Here is a 23,700-nt window from a genome sequence, read left to right as displayed (position 1 = left end):
CTATATTAATTAATTACGATAAAAGATACCTTATATCATCTTTATAAATAAAATGACGTAATTTTAAATATAATTTATAGAAGTACTAGCGCAAACCCGCGACTGCGAATATTTTTTATTATGTATATAAATATATATAAATAAAATTTAAAGAATAAAAGTAGCCTAAATGGCTTATAAAAAGCCACCACCATTAGCTATGTGCGAGTGTCCCGTCTAAATCGATCCAGCTGTTTCAGAGATTAGCCAGTACAAACAGACAGAGTGAAAAACAGACAAATTTACTTTATGTAAGCACTGTATTTTAGTGAAATAGAAAATTTTGTGAAAAGCTGTTAATTTGCAATTATAAGCAGATATAAAGTATTTTATTTATTTGTATATATTTAAATTGATACATACATTACAAAGTGTGGCTTCTAAATATTTCATAACAACATTTATGCACTTATCTATATGAAAGTTTGAAGACAAGTCCATTACAGTAATATAGACGTGTCATACGTGTCAGCATACATAAAGTTTCAGCTTTCTCAGTCAACAAGACTGACGTGCAGTATCAGTATTATGTTAGAATACAAAGAGTTATACTAAAGTATAGCTATTACATTCAAATTACTTAAATATACAAAAGTAAAATTTAAGCACAAAAATAAGTTTCATTTTCATAAGAGGATATTTTTTATGATCTTTTTACTTTGCAATAATAAATGTACCTTTGACAGAATACAAAAAGATACATTTTAAATACTTAATTACAATTCTAATTTAGTAGTTACGTTTGTATAACTCGTTTGTATTTAAATATTCGAAATAGAAGAGAAAATGTAGCATCGACTACGAAAATACATTATCTCTTTACGTAGCTAACTCTCGTTGACTTATTATATTGTTGTTAATATAAATTGTAGATAGAAAATGAAACGAATATATTATACTGTTGTATTTTGCATCTAAGTACAGTTCAAGGCTGCAATAAATGCAGAAAAGCTGGTATAGCTTAACTTGTTACATAATTTTAGTGCTAATGGTATGTAATAAAATCCACTCTGTAGTGTAAGCAGCCAGATATTGCATATGTAGTCGCATGAGATATTTATGTCGTAACAGAGTCTTCTTGTAAATTTTGTTATGATTTTATACCATTCTAAAATATTTTTCCGAAGTAATTCAATTTACAATAAAATATGGTTAAATAAATATTTGGAGTCATTTATAAAATAGTAGACATTTAATTTCATTTACTAATTCTAGAATTCAGAATAACTGCCATATATACACGAATATTTATTACGTTGATCTAATAAAAGTACATTTTATTTCAGTATAGAAAAATGCCATTTCTAGCGATATTACTGGGAGATGTCTAAAACAATAAAGCAACAGGGGACTTTCTGATGAATTATGAACATATAGTTCATTTATCTTGTCTAAAGATCTATCTGAACTATAATAATAAAACATAATAAGAATTGTATTTGAAAGATAATATTTTTTATGGCAAACTAGTAGGCAAGATACACTATAATATAGTAATATTATAATGTACGTACCCTAGTTTTAATGACATCCGAATTACAAGAATCCTAGGGACCTATTCCGAAATCACATATTCAAATGTTAGAATGTAAATACCTAAACAGTGAAATTGACAGTTAAATTAAAATTGTTGGGTGTAGAGTAAGATATTGAATGTTAAATATAGTTTAATCGGTCCGAATAGGACATCCGTACCAGGGTTGTAGCATAAAATATTAAAGGGTCGTATATTAGCTTAATTTGGCTTTAAAACCTCATATCATGAGGTCAATATCTCGTACAAACATGTATGAAGATGGAAATGGCCACGTTATGAATATCATCAATATGTCGTAAGGTTACTAAATTTACTCTCTAATCTCATACTTCATCGTATTTTGATCTTTTTCTGTAGGTCAAAACCTGGTACAAATTCGTACAAGGATGAAAATCTCCTCGTAGCGAAGGACGAGTTTTTTCGTACGATTGGCAGCTTTGGTCCGTACTGATCACATCCAGTGAAGTTTTTAATAGAAAATGTCCGAACTTTTGTCAGATCCTCGCACTTGTTATTTAGTAGTATGTAGTAGTCCCCTCGTTCGATTATCGCATGAGCAAACTTAGGAAATTAACTTTCTCGTTATGTGTGATATGACTTCTGTCAGCAACTAATAGCCATCGAAGGACTTGATAAATATTAGTGATATCTCGGGCACTTCGATTATGACTTATAAGTTTTATAAAAAAATAAAATAGTAATATAATATAAATAGTTTGGATATTTTATATAAAAAGTGAATAGCGCAGTCCTCAAGAGATCATTTTTTTATTTTAAATTTAATTCAACTACAATAATAAAAATTTAACTACAATAACATGTACCATTTAGGGGATTATAACAGACGTACTTTACTTTGAATTGCAAGGTGAATTGTGTCAGTTACTTGAATAATACATATATAACAACATCAACTATCTTTTGTAGTATTTTTTAGTCAACTTCAAAAGAGAAAAAAATATAGATATTAAAATTCATCACTGTACAAAATTATGGAGGTAAATATTACACGATTTCCTTTTAAAAGTAGGTATTTTTTGTTACGAGTAAATGTTCATTTATATGTACATACCTGTAGAGCCCGCGCCAGTTCCAAATCATTATACCGTCCCGTTGCCCTTCTCTCCGGTAGAATGTACTTTGGCAAAGACTTAAAAAACCAAGCTCCCGACTTCTTCCACATCTCCCTAGTCTCCGCACAAAGGTTGCACATGTACTGCTCTCTGGAACGAATGGGAGATCTACTCCCCAATGTTTTTTATTTATATATTATTTACTGAGGTAAAAATTATACATTTTTGCTATGTACCTATTTCTGCAGCCAAGGAGGTTCTTTTGTAAGCTGTAACTGTTAGTGTAATAAAAATAAAAAAAAACTTTACTTATCTTCTATGTAAGCGGTGTACAAGGAAAATAAATCTACAGGCCATTTTGTGCAAGATGACCCGTGATAAAATTGTTTGTTTTGTGATTAATTAGTACGTGATTTATCTCGAAATAGAGATACGATATATTTCCAGCTACCATAAATCTATACAAACTAATGGCGACATTATTAAAGAGTCTAAATATATTAAGAACATCTTCCTTAATTTCAGTTTTATTTAAAACTAGCGCCCTCAGCTGCTTAGGGGTGCAAATATACTAGTAATAATCTCATCATCCATTACAACCAGATTCATTTTAGTTATAAAAACAATTCTTTATAATATTAATATATTTCTTGTCATATAAGTTTACATGAATAAGTTTTTAGTTCTAAATATATATAATAATAATATTTAAAAGTAATGAAAATAACAAGTAAAACGCGATTTCTGACTAAATAAATATAATATACGGGTAACTTGGTTCACAGTTTTCTTCGATAGTCCTGATCATCAAATAGGGTTCTACAGAATGCTAGCTGTCTCCTAATTCATACTCAGGTAAGAGTACTTGTTGTACTCGTTTACTCTTGCTTCGTAGGCACTTGTTTGCTCTAGAGCCGAAGACATTACATTCCTTTTTTTTTTAATGGATGTTTTTATAAATGGATGTTTAATATGTCCATACATATTATTCTCTTATGTATATATAGTATTTACACAAAATATTAAATTTGTATAATTTTAAATTGCTCACAAAAGAAAAATAACAGAATTACTTTCAGATTTTTCTTACCTAAACCGACATTTCAAATCAGTAATTAGATTTTTCTACAATACAACATATTTATAAGTGTAAGCTGAAGTAAGCTTCATATTATAATGAGATATATTATTGAAAATGATTAATATAACTAGATACTCTATAGACTTAAAGAATAAATAAAAAAAATATTAGTCACGTCTCTTCTACAGTAATTACAATATGCTACTAAAGATAGAATTAATTGATTTAATAACTAGACAAGTTTAAAAATAGCGTCATATTGTTCATTGATTCTATGGAGAAGCACTGCGGCTTCGCGATTGATAAAAATTAATTAATAAAGTAAGCAGATTGAATTTCTTTGAACAATTTAATTTACGTATACGACAGTATAAACAAGTTTGATTGCTCGATACACACCTAAAAATTAAATATCTATCCCACCTTTAGAACATAGTAAACAATTTAGTATATAAAGGTTTGCTTATATTGTACCCTACACCTATATACTTTTTTATTAAATTGAATATAATTAAAATATAATATGTGTAGGTAGATATTTAAATAAATTTGATATAATTAATTTTGTACGTAGGCGTAAAATACGAGTACTTGTTAGAATGTTGAGTTTTTAAATTTCGGAAATATAATTAGACAGTTAAAATGAAGTTTCTAATTTAAGTTTCAAAAATTAGATATTGATAACCGTATAAAAATCATATTATACTTATTATAATAGAAAGGATTACTATTTCTGTTGTGAAATATTATCACAATTATTCATACTAAACAGTATTAATTTAAAAGTAGATAGGTATGTCTCTTCGTTGCCTTTACAAGACTAAAAGGCTGAACGGATATTAATGAAATTTATAATCAAAATAGATTTTAACATGATAACAGAGATACTATGTTTCTTCTTCGAAAATAAAATGAAAATTTTAGTAAAGGAAGTCGCTTTTTCGAAGTCGCTGAGTTTATATATACCCATAAATACAGTATATATAGATAGAAATAGTACAATTTTTTCTTAACTTTTCTGAGATCATTTAGTGAAATATGCCGCTCCGGAAAAGAACCGTTCTCACCGCCGCCCCCGTCATTTTCGAGTACGGCCGCTGACGTAAGGAATAGAAACCTTAGATATGCAAAATGTAACATTATGTTTTCCTATACACCATAGCTTCAAAATCTAAAGGAATATTATAAATGCGAAAGTGTATCTTTCTGTTTGTTATTTCTTCTTGACTAAACGGCTGAACGGATCTTAATGAAATTTTACGTGCAGATAGATTTTCACAAAAACAGACATTAGACATAGGGAATTATTTTAGTTTAAATACCATATAAATAAAAATAATTTTTAATGAATTCTATTCTCAATTTATAGAAAGTAATAAATAAATTACAGTTGATTATCAATATTGCTTTCCCGTTGTTATAATTGTTTCGTGAGAAATCAGTTTATATACCAGTGCTAGAACAAGATTTAATACAATCGCTTTATACATGCTAGTAGAATAAAGTAAAAATATCTTTTCCCGTTATTATTGATTCATAAGGAAGGTTTCGGGAGCTCCACTCTGCCTATGTCTATATTTACCTAGTAACCTGCTCCTTGTTAATAATTAGACGCTCGGTAACTATTTCAAGGTTTTGTAAAAGGTTTTTAAGGGCGCAAGTATTTTTACTTGCCGTTAATTATGAAGTAACGTTTATAAATAAAGGTTTATTAGAGATATAATTTTTTATATGTTTATTTCTGATAGGACTTATATAAATATAAGAAGTTGAGCAAAAATGAGACGTGAAGTAAGAATTTATTGACATAAGTCTCCTTACCCTAAGGGTCTACTCCGAAATTAATAACCCAAATGTTCATATCCGGACTGTACTCTATCAAACTTTGCATTGCTTTATCACTGATATCCGGGTCTGAATTACATAACATTGTTATTAACAATTCTCAAGTCATCCGAATTAAATAAAAAAAGATGTCTCTTTGAAATTAGACAACAGTGGTATTTTAGACATTAAATGTACATACATTTAATGTCTAAAATACCACTGTTGTCTAATTTCATTAGGTCGTATATAGCAAGAACTAAAAATACCGACACAATTGCAGAATTTTGTTATTTACCGATTAGTGCAAATTGAAATATCATAATTTTTATATTCACTGCTCTTATTCATGATTATACCTATAACAATATTTAAAAAATTGTCTAACAACATTAATTAGACCTCAGAAATATTTGGGGTTTAGTATCAAATTATCAAGTAAAAATTCATATATATTATTGTTAGGAATTAGTATTTATTGTATGGTTTGCATTATGTGGGTTATAATTAACATGTGTTCTAAATTCTAAATCACGATAATGATTTATACGTTGTCTCTTGGGCAAACCCCGGCAAATACCTCGGCCCGAACCCGAGTCTCCGTGGAAAGGTTTTCACATGACTAACTGTATATAAGTAGGTATCTCAAACCGCACTTTAGTTATAAGACATTGTTTTTTTTTAAAACTTTTCTGGAAACTCACTTGAAGAAAAATGTAATTTATAATAAATAAAAATGTAAATGTACCTATACTCGTACTCTTATAATCTTTCAAATAGTGAAAAACAAATATTTCTATAACTGCTCTAAGGGGATATATTAGGTAAGTCAAATTGCTTTCGAAGATTATATCCTGCATTTATAAAATCATTTATTGTGTTATTATACAGACAATATATTATTTAATGAACCAATGATGAAGATGTAGCGGTTATGAATAACGAAAATAAAAAAGTTAAGATCTCTAGAACCCAACAAATGCGGTTCCAACAATCCTGGGCCGCATTCCATAAAAAGATCAACTAAAACTACATTACAGACAGTATATACCTTATTGTCATAGCTTTATTCACAATAGGTTACATACACATTACACATACATTTACATACAACCAGTTCTACCTATACTTCACTACAGTTCTTAACTTTATTATTATGACGTTAACACCCATAGTCGTTAATTTTTATGCCGCTGTTATTATTGTAAATAGAGATGTTATTACGAAGTAGTTCTTACCTATGTAGAGGAGTCTCTATGACGCATTTTGGACAGGCGGACTGGTTGCATATCGCACAGGTCCTTAAAGGAGCTAAAAGCCTCGCTGTTTCACCGCACACCAAACATGACCTAGGAGCAGGGCCTTGTGCCGACCGTCGCATTCCTGTGTTTGAAAATAAAATATGTTAAATCGTTTCAAACCTCAGTCATAAAGTTTTTCATAGTTTCAACTATACGTGTATGTCCATTTTATTATTGTATTTGACCCTACGGTCTAGGTTAGATATAGACATAGGATACTAGTTTAAAATTATTGAAATGACAAACGAGCTCCTTATAGATTTTTTAATGTTTATTTAACAAACAGTATCATTAGAACCACCAGTATCACTGGGACCTATTCTTTTAAATTCATATTTTTTTGTTATATTTCAGGACAAACCCTGCTCAGTTTGGGTCGTCTCAACTAAGAAGAGCTTGCACTACGGTACATGACAACTGATGTAATTTTTTACATACATTTTATTTAAATACGTATAAAATATACATAGAAAACATCCAAACCAATACAATCCCACTCAATCCTATAATTGTTTGTACCGTGCATGGAATCAAATCCGCTGCTATTGAAACTAAGGCGGTGTGATAAAAAGGTAGACCAAGAGGCTGTGCGTCGTGTTCTTTATTTTAATTTAGATAATATAATAAAATAATCAGTAGGTACTAATTCTATGAAGGTTTTTTTTATATTACTTACTAATACTTCTCTGTATGTTATAGTCAATATATGTACCTACATATATAAAATGTGTTAAAAACTTAGAAAATGTGATGCGGATGAAGTATCGGTTTATATAGTATATTATATAGTTTTATTATTTTTATTTCTCCAGCTGTTAACTGGTTTAGGCATATATTTTTTTAAATTTTATATTACATGTATACTAGTCTATCAGTATTATGCCCACATGAATTATTAACATTTTAGAAAGACAAATTAAACCTATTGAAATAAGTATATATTCTACAACATAAATAGTTAAAAAAAATCTGTAATAAAAATATTTTGCCATTACACTTATAAATAGTCTTTATAAAAGTGGGATATAATGAAAAAATAGATAATTCTTTGATAAAAAAAACTCTATCATTTATTAAGAAATAATTGACAGTGATACTGTAACTAGGTGGTACGTATTTTCATTTGAATAGATGCTAATGAAGAAGCTTTCATTTCATTAATTTATTAAATTGCGGCTCAGAGCAGACAATTTTATTATTCCTACGCAAATTGGCCCGGAAGCACTCATGATAATAGAGTTTTGAGAAATAATCAACCGCCTATATTGGTGACCTTTTCTAAATAGAATTATCCTTAATAACTTTGTATGTAATACCTATATGTAATAGTATGCTTCATTAAGTACAAGCTACTCTCGCGACTTCGTATTCGAAATTACAATAAATAAATAAAAACTAATACCTACTAATATCATCTCGCAAGGATGCTTACTATATTATCAGAGAAAACTGCATTCAAACATAGGTTAAAACAAACCTGAGAGTAGTATGTACAAATGCATTTTTTTCGTCTTAATGTGTAGTGCAATAGTTTTTAATCTTGCTTCACAACTTACTTTACTTTCATTCTCATTTCAGAGTGATTGTTGTAATGTAATGCTAGTCAATAATCGCGAAATAAAAGCGCAAATCTATAACTATATTTTTTTAAAGAATAGTACTATACATTTTGTTAAAGTTAGTCTATCCGCATCATGTATAAAACATACAAATATGTATACGAAAGTCTCAATAGTATCATACAATATTATTAAGATTAAATACAGTATATTATATAGTACCCAATTTAATAATACGACATATAACAAATATAAACAGAAATAAAACAGAATAATGTTTGTTTACATAAGACATAAATATTTTGTTGATTGTTTTCTACTGAACTAAGCAAATACAGTCCTGGAGTTGAGAAAGAAAAATACCTTTCTTTCTCAGTCGAACGGTTCAGTTTGTTGGCATGGAAGTTTTTTTTATAGTGACGTCTTGTTTTAAATTTACATTATAATTTATACAGTGGTTAATAATAGATGTGAAAAATATAAAGTAAATATATATTGACGGCTCTAGCTGTAATTATGTTTAGTAGGTTTAGATTATTGGATATTTTACAGCCTACGTGCAGCCTATCTTTTTTGAAATGGATGAAGATAGTATATGGTGCATTTACCTGCGGTAACGATATAACGGTTGTGGATCATGAGTGAAGGATGATAGGAGAAGTATGAAGTCAGGTCGTTACAGTGGAGAATTCACGCAAAAAGCGACCTAACATGCTACATAGCTAGTCATTTTCTCACGCTTACACTATACATTATTAAATCAGTAGATATTACATTCAAGTAATTATATTATAGAGATACTTGTATCAATTAGAGGTTATAATATAGGAAAGTAATTGTTTTATTAATTGTTACTAATTGCTTTTTATTCTTTTTAAACATAAATCGTTTACAGTTTTAAACATAAATTAGTTAACAGACTTTTAAAAGAGGTGGTTTCGCAGTTACACTGTTTTTTTACTACTTTGTATTATACTATGATGCGAATCTATATTTTTTCCAATTGACAGGAACATGTACTTGCCATATACCTAATAGAATTGATGTTTGGATTAACTCGGAAATCACTATGCAATGAGAATCATTAATTGACACATCGAGTAAATACCCAAAGAATAGAGTCTATATGAGAACTGGATATTTTTTGATGTAGAGATTATTTTGGAAAGTTAAGAAGTAAATTAAATATACATACATATATTTTTCTTTATTTAAACAATATACCTATATATAAGATCTATATTATGGATAAGTTTACCTCTTATTGCCGCTTATTAATTTTATTCCCTAATTACTTTGAGTGCAAAAAAGTATGTATATTTTTATTATAAATACTCTGAAGGCACAGCCTTCTGTAATTTATAAATGTTAGTTATTTACATATGTTTAGGATTACCCCTTGCCTCTCATGTCTCATCCCACATAATTGGTCATGAATAATTCTTATTAAAGTTTAGCAAAACAGACACAAATTCAAGATAAAATGTTCTCCCGTTGACCGTACTTTGAATACTTTTAATGGTGGGGGTTCTTTTTGTGGAAGCAAATAATGCCCACTTAATAGATATTGACATCGATGTTGACATCAATCTACAAGTATAAATATAGAATGAAAAATACATATAGATGTCGAAAAACATCAGTGTTGCGAACCCCTTGGCTTATTTGTGTTCTTATTTTTTTGGTTAGAACGTATCTTGTTTTATTGCGACCTCCCACTATGAAAACACGGATATTTACTCATTAAACATTTACTATTTTTATAAAATGTTATTATTGTATGGAAACTTAATATTGTTGTGACTGAAATGATAAAAGCAGTAATTCATAAAATTGTAGAAAAATCTTACTTAAATTTTTAAATATTTGTAAAAAAAAACGAACTCAAACAACTGGAATAGATCAATTTTTAGCGATAAGGCCGCCTTTGTCTTATTTATTATTGTTTTTTTTATCATTTTATATATAACTATATACTCTCTCTGGCTTCGCCCAGGTGTACATGCATTATATATATAAACCTTCCTCTAGAATCACTCTATCTATTAAAAAAACCACTGCAAAATCCGTTGCGTAGGTTTAAAAATTTAAGCATACATAAGGACAGACAGCGATAGCGACTTTATTTTATACTATGTAATGATTGTGTGTGTAACTGTATTTTCTGTGACAAATACAGAGTTTCATTCATAACGCAAAAGGTCTCACTCCCTTATATTATGCGATATTTTTTGCGTGGACATGATATGATATAATAACATATCATGTCCACCCAAAAAATACAGTCGAATCGAACCCTATTTTTTAGGCCAGATAGTAAAGGGGGAAATAGAAAACTTCCTTATTGCTAACACTTTCAAGATTAATTCACCTTCAAGTCTGGCGACTAGACGACCAACTCGCCTGGCCTCGACCTCGTCCAGCTTTTCAGCTCGCTTGACAACTGCGGCGATGGCCTCCCGCTCGCCCAGCGTCAGCGGGGGCTCGCTGCGTGCGGCGCTCCATCCAGTCCTGAGTCTGTAACAACGTACCTATTAAGGCATTGCTAAATATATTTATATCTATGCACAAATACTTCGACTTTGCACCCATGTACTACTATTTAATGTATTTATGTGTTCTATAAACTGAAATTATTTATACGTTTGTTCAAATATTTTCTTTATTATAAACCATCTTTTACTTAATTACAAATACAGTAAAAACAAAATAAAACAGAATATGAAGACTTAAAAATATAAACGTACTCACTATCTCTATCATTATTATTATAATACCCTCAGGCTAGAAATACACATACTAGTAAATACATAAACAATTTTGTGGTAACAAGGCTAGTAAAGATGTAATTAGTTTATGTATTGTCAACATAAATTGTCTATCCATCAAGTTTTTACAGATAAGATACATTTTTTATTACAACAGTTTAGTAAGTTCATATTTCTAAATTTCTAATGTTTTGTCCTGTATGTAACTCTTTTTATTGGATAAAAAATATTTTTGTTCATCTATAATTGTAATAACAAACAACCTTATGGTCCACTTGATACTAACTATTACCCGTCGCATATACCTATGCATGGAGAACCCATGATTGACCACTCATGCGATGTCATTCCAGACGATTGAGATGTCATGTCTTGTAATATTACTGCCTTATTTCATTCTTCAACTGATATACAGCCTACAAAGTAAGTTGTTCTAAGGCTGTAATACGTTAAGATACTCAAGCAGACTGCTTCTTACAAAGTGTATGTTGGCAAAAAATGTACTCTATATATATTTATAAGTAGGTTTGTTATAGGGAGAGTGAGCATCGATTACAAGTATTGACGTACTGATAGATAACGAACTTATAGGGTTCCGTTTGAGTTTTCAGAATACGAAACCTAAAAATAGATATATCGAAAAATAGGTATAAAAATATGCCATATGCTTATATTTTAACCCGTTACATATATCTCCGATTATCCGTGACATCTTAGGTTTCAACAGTGTAAAGTACAAAATATATCTACTAAGCTACTCATGTCTATTGGCATAGTAGGTATATTCTGGAGAACATCTTGTTTCCATAATTCGTGTCAATACCTTGATGTTTTTCCAAGTTATACAATACTGATAATTATACCCGAATAAATAACTAATACGTCCTCTACACACAACTAAAATCAGGAATAATATTGGGAATAAAATAGGCTTCGATTTCACTACACACGAGGTGATCTAGAAAGTGATGCAGGCTGCTCACCACCACTGGTCTTATATTGCACTTGATTTTATTATCGTGTGTAGGATCTTAAAGGTTCATCAAAATTTTGAACGGCATAATAAATGATATTGTTAGACTACATATAGTATGAAATATAATTATTTAGATAGACGAACAAGCGGATATAGGTATATAAGTGGCGTGTTTTGAATTAGCATGTTAAAAATATCTTTTTGAGTAATAACATCGATTACGAGTCAAATACATGGTACGTCGTTACACTTTATCTCCCCTTCGGATTATGATAGCGAGTTTCAATCAATAAAATTGCAAATATATCTCTGCTGTTGTTTTTCAATTTTTATTCATAATGCCATTTACATGTCTTAAATCGTATAACACGTGTTGTAAATTAGAAAATAAAGCCCGAGTTATGAAAGCGTTACAAAGTTTTTATTGAGTTTATTTCAAAACATAATCGAACTCTTTCAATATTTATGCAGATTAGTTAAGCAATTTCAGGGGTCTACTACGAAATAACATAACCAAAGTTTCGAAGATTCGGATATTTTCTAGTTGTACTTATCCGGTATAATCAAATATAATCACTTGCCTTCTAAGAAACAATAACATAATTGTATAAAAACAAATTCTTAACCTCAATTGTTTGCTATTTCCACTATCTACTTGAAAAAAGTTGAAATCCCTGGCAAGTAAATGAGAACATAGTTCGAATAGAAGTAGATAGAAGATAAAGTATAGAATATATACCATAGAAATAGAAATGGGGTAACTAATTATTATAATTTAAATATTACTTTTGGAAGTACTCTTTGCCAGAATTCAAGTGACTACATTTAACTAGACTAGATGTAATGAATACTACTGTACATCAAACAATCATGATAATTTGAATTAGAACAATGTATGTAAGTTGGCTCGACTACCATTAGATTCGATTATTCTGAGTAGTCAATTCGAAATAAAACCCCTGATTTTCGCACAATCTATATCATAAAATGTTTGTTTACGCACATAAACACACATTTTGTAATAGGTATAAGTTGTTCGCTTGATTAGACCTGGGAAAATGTTGTTTTGATGTTATGGTTAAGTCAATTTGTCAGAAACGTGTGGATATCATTATGCAAAACTAGTGTCTTTGATTTTATTTGCTATGAATAAGAATAAATCGTCCTTTGTTTATTTTAATTACACGCGTCTCACTTAGATTGTGGGATGAACTACCAGTCGATGGTTTCGCGAGACACTACGGGATTTTACAACAAGGATATATTAAGGTTTCGGCGTCCATAAGTTAACTTAGCCATTTACCGTATGCTTATTTTCCACCTACGTAGCATATAAAAAAAATGTATATTATTTTGTATATCCAGGTAACTGCCGTTTGAAGTTAAATCTAGTTTGTAGCTCGTAAGTTCTACTTTGCGCAAACAGGCAGAAATGGTAGTTTAATACTGAACGGAACTCCATAACATGTTTAATTGTTTTTGTTCCTAAAGCTACTGTAGCAATACGTATTCAATAAGGATTTGTCACATATTGCTGTATCTACATTGTTCCCCTAGCCACCTACTGAGAAATGAAAAGAATGGTCTTTTCCTACTTCATAACCACACGAAGATTTAGTGGAATTACGGGCTATAAAAAGCAATATATATAAAATTACTACTTTCCTTGACCTCAAGGATTGTGTCACGAGAATTCCCAGGGCAAGGGTATTGTTACTGATCGCCTTGACGTCACCCGCATTTCAGACACTTTGTTTGTGTCCACATGTAACTCTTGAAATCATAAATATAAATCGTAAACTGTATCTTCTATAATAATAAATACGTATAGACAACAATATAATCGTGAAATTTTAAATATACTAATAATAGGTGAATATCGATACTAAATCTATGAAAATAAAGTACTCATATCATTTGGAAAAAAACCACCTGAATCTGATACATTACATACATTTGGCGAGAAAGTCACGTAACTTACAAGAAGGAAATTCAGTCGAATTGACAAGCTTATACAGAATATATTCGTTAATAAAATATTCCGTAAGGTACGCGAGATTGCGTTTTATCAAAATTTTGCGTTGCATATTTTTTTTCGTTATATATTTTTTTCGTATTATATACAATAATTTGGATGCTTGAATGCGTAAATAATCTAAAAAAAGAGAGATGAAATTTTTGAAACCCACAAAAATAATTACAATAAGATTGGATCGTAAATAATCCAATACAATCCATAAATAACTATGTTAGTATATAAAGACTGTATTGCAGTTATTCAGAACAAGTTACTCTTACATTTAGACAAAAATAAATAAATATAGCTTTGTAAAGTATACAATTTTAGATATAGATACATATATACTAAAGCTATATAACAAATCACGTAGATGTTGCCCGACAGATTGCATATATAAGAATATTCTACAATAATTATTACAATGCAAGATGTGATAACAACAATAACAATGACACATGTAGTGTGGCCATTGAAATTCCAAAGCAAATAAACTGAATAATTTTCATATTATGTATAGTATCCATAGATATCCACGGTAACTATGTGCCTTATATGTGTGCATCTATTATATATAATCATATCGAAATCAACATTTATTCATATTTCAAATACAATATAAAGACACAATAACATTAGATTAGGCACGTCATTCGTTTCTTAAAGAGTAACGTACTATAGTGTACAAATGTACTAGGAGAATATCATATATACTATGTAAGTAATATATATTATAAAAAAAATTCTTTAATGTTGACCTGACAGATTAGAATTAGAATGGCAAAGAAGTTGACAGTTCACATGATGGTAGGTGGGTAGGTGGTAACCATCTCTACTATCATACTCCAATGCCATACTTCAATTTTGTTTTAAAAATATAACTAACCATTAATTTCTTTGTGTTGTACACATTACTATTTAACAAATTGGAAAAACTGTATCAGTCAACAACCTAATAGATGTATATATGTACATTAATATTCATTAATTCTGTCATAAAACGCAATTTGACATAGGTGATGACAACATAATCTCCAGTTAGCACAGTTTATAATTGACACCAACTACCAGCTCCTACTCTCTTGTAGCCACATAATAGGTTAATAATTTTGTGAAACTAAAAGTTAACAATATCTATCTATAGATATATACTCGTATACACATATCTTATTAATGTTATAAACGTGAAAGTTATATGGATGGATGGAGTATGGACGGATGTTTGATACTCTTTCACGAAAAAACTACTGAACGGCTTTTGATAAAACTTTACAGCAATATAGCTATACATCAGAATAAGTTTTAAGGCTATAAATTTCACGCGAGTAAAACCGCGGGCACAGATAGTATATAATAAAAATGTAACGCATCAGTCTATAGGTGAAATATAAATGAGACAAAATATAAAATTATCAAACTATGACATTTTAAACGTGAACTCATAACAATCGTTACAGATTTTTATCTGTTGGTCTACGCGTTTATAATCTTTGTAAAAATCATTTAAGTTATAAATGATTTTTCTGCAGTTTTTACTAATGTTTAGCTTTATTTCTTGTGTTTGTTTTATTCCAATTTGTTTACGCGCCGAAAAGTTATACCGGTACGAATTTGCGGGCTCAGCTAGTACAGAATAAATAAATAACCCTACAAATTCACGCACAAAGGCCCAGATGAGAGGCTAAATGCGGAGAATAGAGTCCATATTACAACCCTACAAATTCTATACATACAGTCACCTGTAAAGGGTTTGCATCGCTTTCAGTTTGAATGGTACTGCGATGTATATTTAAGGTACTGTAATATATTACAATATATTAATGTTAAGGAATATTTAATTATAGAGAAATTTTCATTTCGCCCAACTAAATATCCATCCCACGAAAATATTTTGACTCACATTTAAAAAAAAAATGGATTATATTGTAGGTATTTATTACATTATATTATAATTTTTATTTAAGAAAAAAGAGTGTGGATGCGTTTAAAAAGTTAGAACATTATTTAATAACCGTGAAACAATGTTTTATAATTACATCTGGAATAAATTGTTTTAGCTTGGCAATTGGATATCGTTAGAAGCACATTACTAACAGATGGGACACAATTTAATTTAAAATTACAATTCTTTTTGCCATTATGTTAGAGATTTTTTCATTTGTTTCAATTCCAGGGAAATGTTTTATTGTAGGCGCCCCAAGGAGTATTTGTCCAGACCCTATTAGTGACTAAGCGATGACTCACCGTATTTTTATATATATGCATAATATCACAAAAAGCTATTTAAAACAATTGGGTATTTATTATAGGAGTAACCAAACAATCATAGAGAAATGTACGATGAATATTTTGTTAGATATGAGAATTTCAATTTCCTTTTAAGAAAATTCAGCAACTAAATAGCTTACTAAAACAGCATTGTTTATAAATTTGTCTAGGACTAGTGGTCCGCCTCGCCTTCGCCCGGGTGTTGTCATTATTGAAATGCTTGCAGATAAAGATAACTTTATGTACTTCTGTATTCTTTAGATGAGTTCGACAATACCTACATAAAAAAGCGACGCCAATATGTTACAACATTACTAAATCAACAGAGGAGTCCCTTAGAAAACTAATCATGAGAATAGGTTTATGGAATTGACCGGATTTTACTTTTTTGTGGGTAGATAGTAACTTGTCAATCAGTCGTCAATACGCGGACGAAGTCGTGGGCCAAACTAGTGTTATATAATATGTACAAATCCACTCTGCTGTGTATCTTGTATCGTTGTATCTTGTACCACCTACTAAGGTGGTAGAAGAAAGAAACCTTGAAAACATATATATTATACGGAAGACCCGACATTTTTTTACCTGTTGAATACAAAATATACAGGAATGTCTGCAAACATAAATCCCAGTAAAAAAATAATATAAATTAAGTACCGTGTAACGAGCTTAACAAAAAGAAAATGTTTACTAGATAAAATATTAAAATAATGAGCAACGTATACTAAAATATAAAAACCGCAACTGCCTCTGCCTCTCGCACTAAGTAGGAATGGAACTTGCATCAGATCAGTGTCATTACCTATGAATATGCTAATACCCTCAACTTTGGTCCCATCGAAGACTAAACGGACTGATAAATTCCATTTTTTCTTTATCTTCTTTTAAATGTATTTTAAACAAATTATATGACAGTGGCGTTACATGGATCGTCGTCGATTGTCTAGATATAAAAATATCAGCGAAAATAATACAGAATTGGCAAACCATAAAAAGGTAGTCGTATTAAAATTTGAAATTACATCTATGACATCACTAGTTATTTCTTACTTATGTATATATAACGAGTGAAATATTAAAATTATATTTTATGACTAATATTTTATTATGACTAATACTATATTAATTTACACGAGGATGAAGGAAAAATAGTTTTACATTATTCTACTTAGATAATAGGATATTGGGTTACGGTTGACGAAGGGTGCGTCTCGAGTCGGGTGTTATTTATTGGAAAAAAGTCATACTGGGTTTGAAGTGATTTATATGGGATCGTATAATCGTTAGTGTCATGTGTAAATATGATTCCAATGTCTGAGACATTTTAAATAATTAGTAGGTACTATAGATTTGTAGATGTCTCATTGGAAGACAGTATGTATGTAGATATACTTGTTGGAATTATGAAAATTCCTTCGCGAATATTAAAAAGACCTGACGACTCGAACATTTGTCTTGAAATTTTGCACCATATTAATTTCGGTAAATATTTTTTTGAATTGAGCTTTCACGGCGGTTTCGTACAAATGCGTAAAAGTTGTGTTGTGTTGTGTCCACCCTTTCTTTTAATTTTATATTGAAGTAGCTCAACATATCTATCTTTTAGCCGAAAAGGATATATCTACATAAAGGTAAAAGAGCATTCCAATCTCGGAGATAAGGGGCATTAGACGGCTTAGTGCTCGGCTTCAGGCTGACTTCGAGTATCCATTGTTGGGAGATCAAATATATCAAGTGACTACTACTATAGTGAATTGTTTATTAAAGAACAGTAATTCCTGTATTTCTAGTACCACCATTTTGAAATAAATGATTTCCCTAAATATCATGACTTGGTTTATTTAATTATTTACATACTGCGCCGACCCCACATAATGGGATAAAGGCAAGGCAATGATGATTTACACAAACGAATAGAAATGTTGTTCTATACTGAATAGAGTCGACAATTATGTATAGTGTACTAAACAGCACAAAAAAAAACTATGTTTTCTATAGATAAACACATAGATTTTAGCATCATACGAAGCTTGGTGATGTAATAAATGTCAAGGGAAAGATCTCTATCTATCTTTCCCATGACCTTTATTACATCACCAAGCAAAAGAAAAATTATAAAGTATCTGCAATAGATGGCACAGTATTTAGTGGGCGGTAGTGAACAGGAATTTGTTTATCAATATCAAAGGATTAGGCACGTCGCACAATATATAGCTATAGTATGTACCTATCATATTCTAAAAATATGTTACAAGTAACGGAGCTGCTTATTAATTTTAATTACCTACTTATTATTACGAATTTAAAGAACTTGGTATAAACCTCGTAGGGGAATTAGGGGCGAAACAACTTTGCTAAAGTTACGAAATACACTTTGTAACTTCATCAAAATTTTTGACCAAGTCTTTTTAATGTAGTTGCCAGGATTATACCAATTAATTATTACAAATTTGGAAAGTTATTACAGGTATTCATAATTAGCTCAGCTTGCGACTTCGTACGCGTAGGAATAATATATTTTTTCTAAGTGTTTAAAATAAAACACCCACAAATTTATTATTATGTGACAGTTACCAATATATTAGTGAAAATTGTAGCTAATTCAATTGAGCCGCAGCTGAGCCGTAACCGTAGTTAACGTGCATAAAAAATAAAAAATCCAACAATAATTGCCATGGGTTCTATAAAGTTGATAATGACTCCAGTACTGCTTAGTTAGTCTTATATATCTTTCATGTACAAACTGCGATTAGTTACATAAACATATAAATATATTTAGCAATTTTAATATTGTATTTTACTTTGATGACTTACTATGTGCTAATGACTATAAAGTATTATAAATTGAATCCTCCGCACAATTACATTAATTGACTTCTCGGATATATTCTGTTGTATGTACTTTCCTTTACAGACATTGCACGGTAAATAAGCGACAGAATCTAATAAATTGTCAAGTTCTTGTGAATTCTGATTTGTAAACTATAAATTGTATTTATCGTCTTCATTTTAATACATGGTCATTTTATACCTATAATATATACATATCTTTTCAATAATCTCCCCTTCTATCATTTTTATACTAACCCCATGCATGCGTTCTTTATTATAAGACTTAAAGGAATACAAAAATGTCCATGTCAATCGCTCTTGTCTATGTATTTTTTCAATTTTTATGTCGTATAAACTTGATAAGAGCTTTTCATTATATAGTATAAAACAAAGTCGCTGTTTGTCCCTATGAATACTTAAATCTTTAAAACTACGCCATGGATATTGAAGCGGTTTTTTAATAGATAGAATGATTCTAGAGGAAGGTTTATCTATATAATACATGTATACCCGGGCGAAGCTGGGGCGAGTAGCTAGGAAGTATATAAAAAATATTTTGTACTTTGTCCTTTCTTTATTTCATTACTTTAAGGCAACTTCTTTCTTTCTACATTTCCAAGTTATTACATATACACTCATTCTTCTTTTAATCTCACTTCACTTTCTAGATTATATTTAGGTATCAACTAAATCAGGCGTTGTGCTAAACTGGTCTAATTTAACACTCAATCAGATGATACTGACAAGTAAGAAGAAATGTGATAAACAATGAGAAATACAAAAGAATCTGACGATGATCTAAATGCGCATAGAACCTTTATGGTTCCTCGATGTGAATGGACTGTAACACAAACAGGAAACGGATACGATACAGCACAAAGGGAGATAAGTGAATTACGCGTATGTAACATGCAGTGCAAGGCCAATACCGTCTGAATAATCCATGTTGACATAGCCTCGGAGTATTTTTAGAAACATATTGTTTTTCCTTTCCCAAAAGGCATTTAAATCAACTGAGTTCACAAAAATAGATGCAAATGTATTAGATACTGGTTTTTACCCGCGATTTCGCTGTTTTACTGCTTTTTAGATAAAAGATATGTCCATCCTTATGGTACAATATACCTGCATACCAAATTTCATTAACATCCATTCAACTGTATAGTCGCGAAAATATAACAAACAGACACACTTTTTCCTTTTTAATGTACACAAGGAAATATTTTATTATAAATTATCGACAAGTATCTCCACTATTCACCACTAATTAAAGTAATTAGGTATAATTCCAAAGAGCCTTAATAAATATCACAGGACAATTTCACACAGCGTCATCTAATCCAAAGCTAAGTAGAGCTTGTGTTATGTGTACTAGACGACTGATACAAATATATAGGTATATTTTTTGTAAATATATACATAAAATACATATGATCAAAACAGATAGAAACAATTGAAATCCTGAATACAAATGTATACGAACCTGCGCCCTGCGACATTTAATTTTATTTGTAAAAGAGATTTCCTATGTGCCTTAGTATTACTATGTAATATTATGTTATCTGTGGTATTACTCTTAAGTACTTAAGTACTACCTACGCTTGTCGGCAAGATACTTTACTACATTATTGAGATACTTCGTGGGTAAAAATACCACTCTTTTTAAACTATTCAAAAAACCGAAAGATTTGGTTAACAATATCTGTGTATAAATATGACAGTAAAAAACTATTAAAATAATAGTATAATATATATTTTTCTGTGTTTAATATTTTTTTTTATGATTTTGATTTCGAATATATAGTGTAACAAATTACATTGCAGAGAGGGTCTTGTCAGCTAGGCGATTGCCTTTACTTAAACAGTAACAACACCAGAGATGTGGGTACAAATTAGGTACACTGTGATGCCAGTTTTAATTACACTACACTTCCTGGAGCATGGGGTGTCCTGTCTCCATAACCTGCTTGTCATGTATAGCTGTTTTAAGTAGATATGCTAGGCCTGTGCTCCCCCATTTCATTGCCATCTCGTACATTTCATGGTATGACACAATAGTTTGAATGAATGCTCATCTAATGCACTGGAGCCCTGCCAGCTATTACCGTTAATGTACCATTCCATAATTATACATAATAATAATAATATTTCCATCGGAAATAAATGATATAAAGGTAAGATTTTGTTCAAAGCCACCCCTCGGTGTGAACTACCTACAAATACACTTTGAGGCCTTAACCTTTAGCTACTTCATTTCCACGTGTTTCTATTATGAGCTATAAATAACTGTTTATCGTTTTTTTTTTATAAGAACATAAAATGTTAACATTTAGCTTTTCAATTTTACGCAACTACTTAAATAAAACGAACATATGAGACGAAATTTGTTTAAGTATAAGAAGAGTACCTAACTATCACGATAACTTTACGTATAACAAAAACAAAAAAACGAAGTATCTATAAGTATTTATCTATAGATATTTATAACTAGATTAAAATGAGACCGTACTTCAGTAATTATTTAGGTAGAATAATTAAACTGTTAAATAATTTATTATTCAAATTTAAGCAAGTACCTATAAAAGTTTTTACGAGTTTTTAATACCAATAATTTACTTACTTGGCTCGCAACGAAAGCTGTCGGTCGTTAGGACAAACGAATTTGTTAGCTTTACTTTGATAGTTCATAATTTGTTCTCGAACAATAAATTTAATAAGCCTGAATTGTAGTAAACAACAGCTAAGAATTTAAAAATGCGCGCGAAAGTCGTCCCGCGCGTTCGCGCCTGTTGATTCCATCCAACTGTTGCTTCTCGTGAATCTCGCATGGTGTAGACTGTGGAGTGGTGAGTGGAGGCTGCTAATAATCGATATTTTAACAGCGCTCTTAGAAATAGTAACGTGTGTGGCGAATCTCGTCATTTTCATGAAATAGAACCCTTTCTTCAGATTGGCTGCAAATTTATGTCGTAGCTACCTGCTTTAGAGGCAATCTATGCAGCGACATAGCTATCTAATTATGAAAATAAAATTGGTAAACTATATGAAGTAGTAACATGTTTATATTTTTATATCTAATAGTCAACTGATTATTATATAATTACGTTACGATTTCATATTACCACTATTTTACTGATTAATTCATTCAAGTATTGTATTAAGCATTTAATGAACTAACAAAAACGTTAAACATGATAAGATTAATATACAACCAAAATAAAGTATTTTGGTTCCACAAAGAGATAATAAAATTGAAAATCTATTAATTTTTTAAGTAGGAGAGAAGAAAATCGTCTGGTCTATTATATAAAAATATGTTTCATTATATGTAGACAGAACAATGAACTTTACAGGTTCGATTTCATAATTCATTGAGTGATGATAAGATTCAATAGGTTAATTTTTTATTTTTTAGTCATGGATAACATAGAAATAATTCTAGGTACTAAATACAATGTAGTACATACAAATAAGTTGATTTAATTAACTCACACACCAGTATGAGCTGTCAAAGAAATACCCACTATGTTAATAACAGTGTAAAATTTAACTTTATTATTTCAGGAATAATGTCTCACTAGAGTAATAATTTGTAGTAACCTGCTCGGTGTATTTATTCTAACATTTACAATATATCCGTTCATCCATACAGTATGTTGATGTAGTTGTACGGTTTCGGAACCAATGAATTAATAATACTTGACAATATCTGTTGTTGATATTCATGTTTACAAAAAGCTTAATTCATATAAGTATCAAACTATGGTATAAAGTGAGAATTGCTATTGCTTGCATTATATATTCATGCGGCAAGAAAAACTTAGTCTACCTTGCCGAACAAAGAACCACTGAGAAAATAATCACTACATTTACTTATTTTTTTTATCAATCACACGAAATTAAATCACCTAGCTAATAAGTAAATAAAACAATCAAATAGATAATCATAATCCTTAGTTTCGGTACGCCGCGTCGCGGCGCCGTAGTAAGAAAAATGTTAATCCTAAATACAAAACAACATTTTTTGTTTTTTTACTAACTTCATTAATACATAAAATATATTCTAAAAATATCTTTTGTGATTTCATAAAGAAACTATACAATTTTTATATTCTTTATACCTTGGCAATATAATTTTGTACTGGTAAACGTGTGAAGGAAATAGAAAGTTCGAAGTGGAATTCTCACTCGTCACTCATTACTTATTTCGTCACTGAATAAAAAATTGTGTTTTACCGCTTGGACATAAGATTTAAATTCTTTTGCTATGCATATCACGTGCAGCTTCTAGTTACGTAGTGAATGAAAAAATTGTTACTTTATCATTACTCTGTCTAATAGATACTACAATAATACTACTCTGTATAATTTGACGTTCCTAATTTCTTTCGTTCTCCGTGTCATTTATGTTTTTTTTTAGTAATA

General features: G+C 30.1%; 1 protein-coding gene across 2 annotated transcripts in view; it reads right to left on the bottom strand.

Annotated features, from left to right (window-relative positions):
• The window catches only part of LOC131846083 (rabphilin-3A), a 38,148-nt gene extending 16,085 nt beyond the window's left edge, over nucleotides 1–22,063 (bottom strand). For both annotated transcript variants that reach the window (XM_059195304.1, XM_059195311.1), the window contains exons 1-4: nucleotides 21,896–22,063; nucleotides 10,786–10,931; nucleotides 6,793–6,937; nucleotides 2,649–2,817 (exon numbers count right to left, since the gene is read on the bottom strand). In XM_059195304.1, coding sequence (XP_059051287.1) covers nucleotides 2,649–2,817; nucleotides 6,793–6,937; nucleotides 10,786–10,931; nucleotides 21,896–21,963 — 528 coding nt within the window. In that variant the 5' untranslated portion in view covers nucleotides 21,964–22,063. The remainder of the gene's footprint in view (nucleotides 1–2,648; nucleotides 2,818–6,792; nucleotides 6,938–10,785; nucleotides 10,932–21,895) is intronic.
• Between the last annotated feature and the right edge of the window lie 1,637 nt (nucleotides 22,064–23,700).

The sequence above is a fragment of the Achroia grisella genome, unplaced genomic scaffold (genome assembly GCF_030625045.1).
Source record: "Achroia grisella isolate CSIRO2021 unplaced genomic scaffold, CSIRO_AGI_Agris_v1 utg109, whole genome shotgun sequence".
In the NCBI taxonomy this organism is placed as follows: Eukaryota; Metazoa; Arthropoda; class Insecta; order Lepidoptera; family Pyralidae; genus Achroia; species Achroia grisella.
This window is presented reverse-complemented; position numbering and strand designations above follow the sequence as displayed.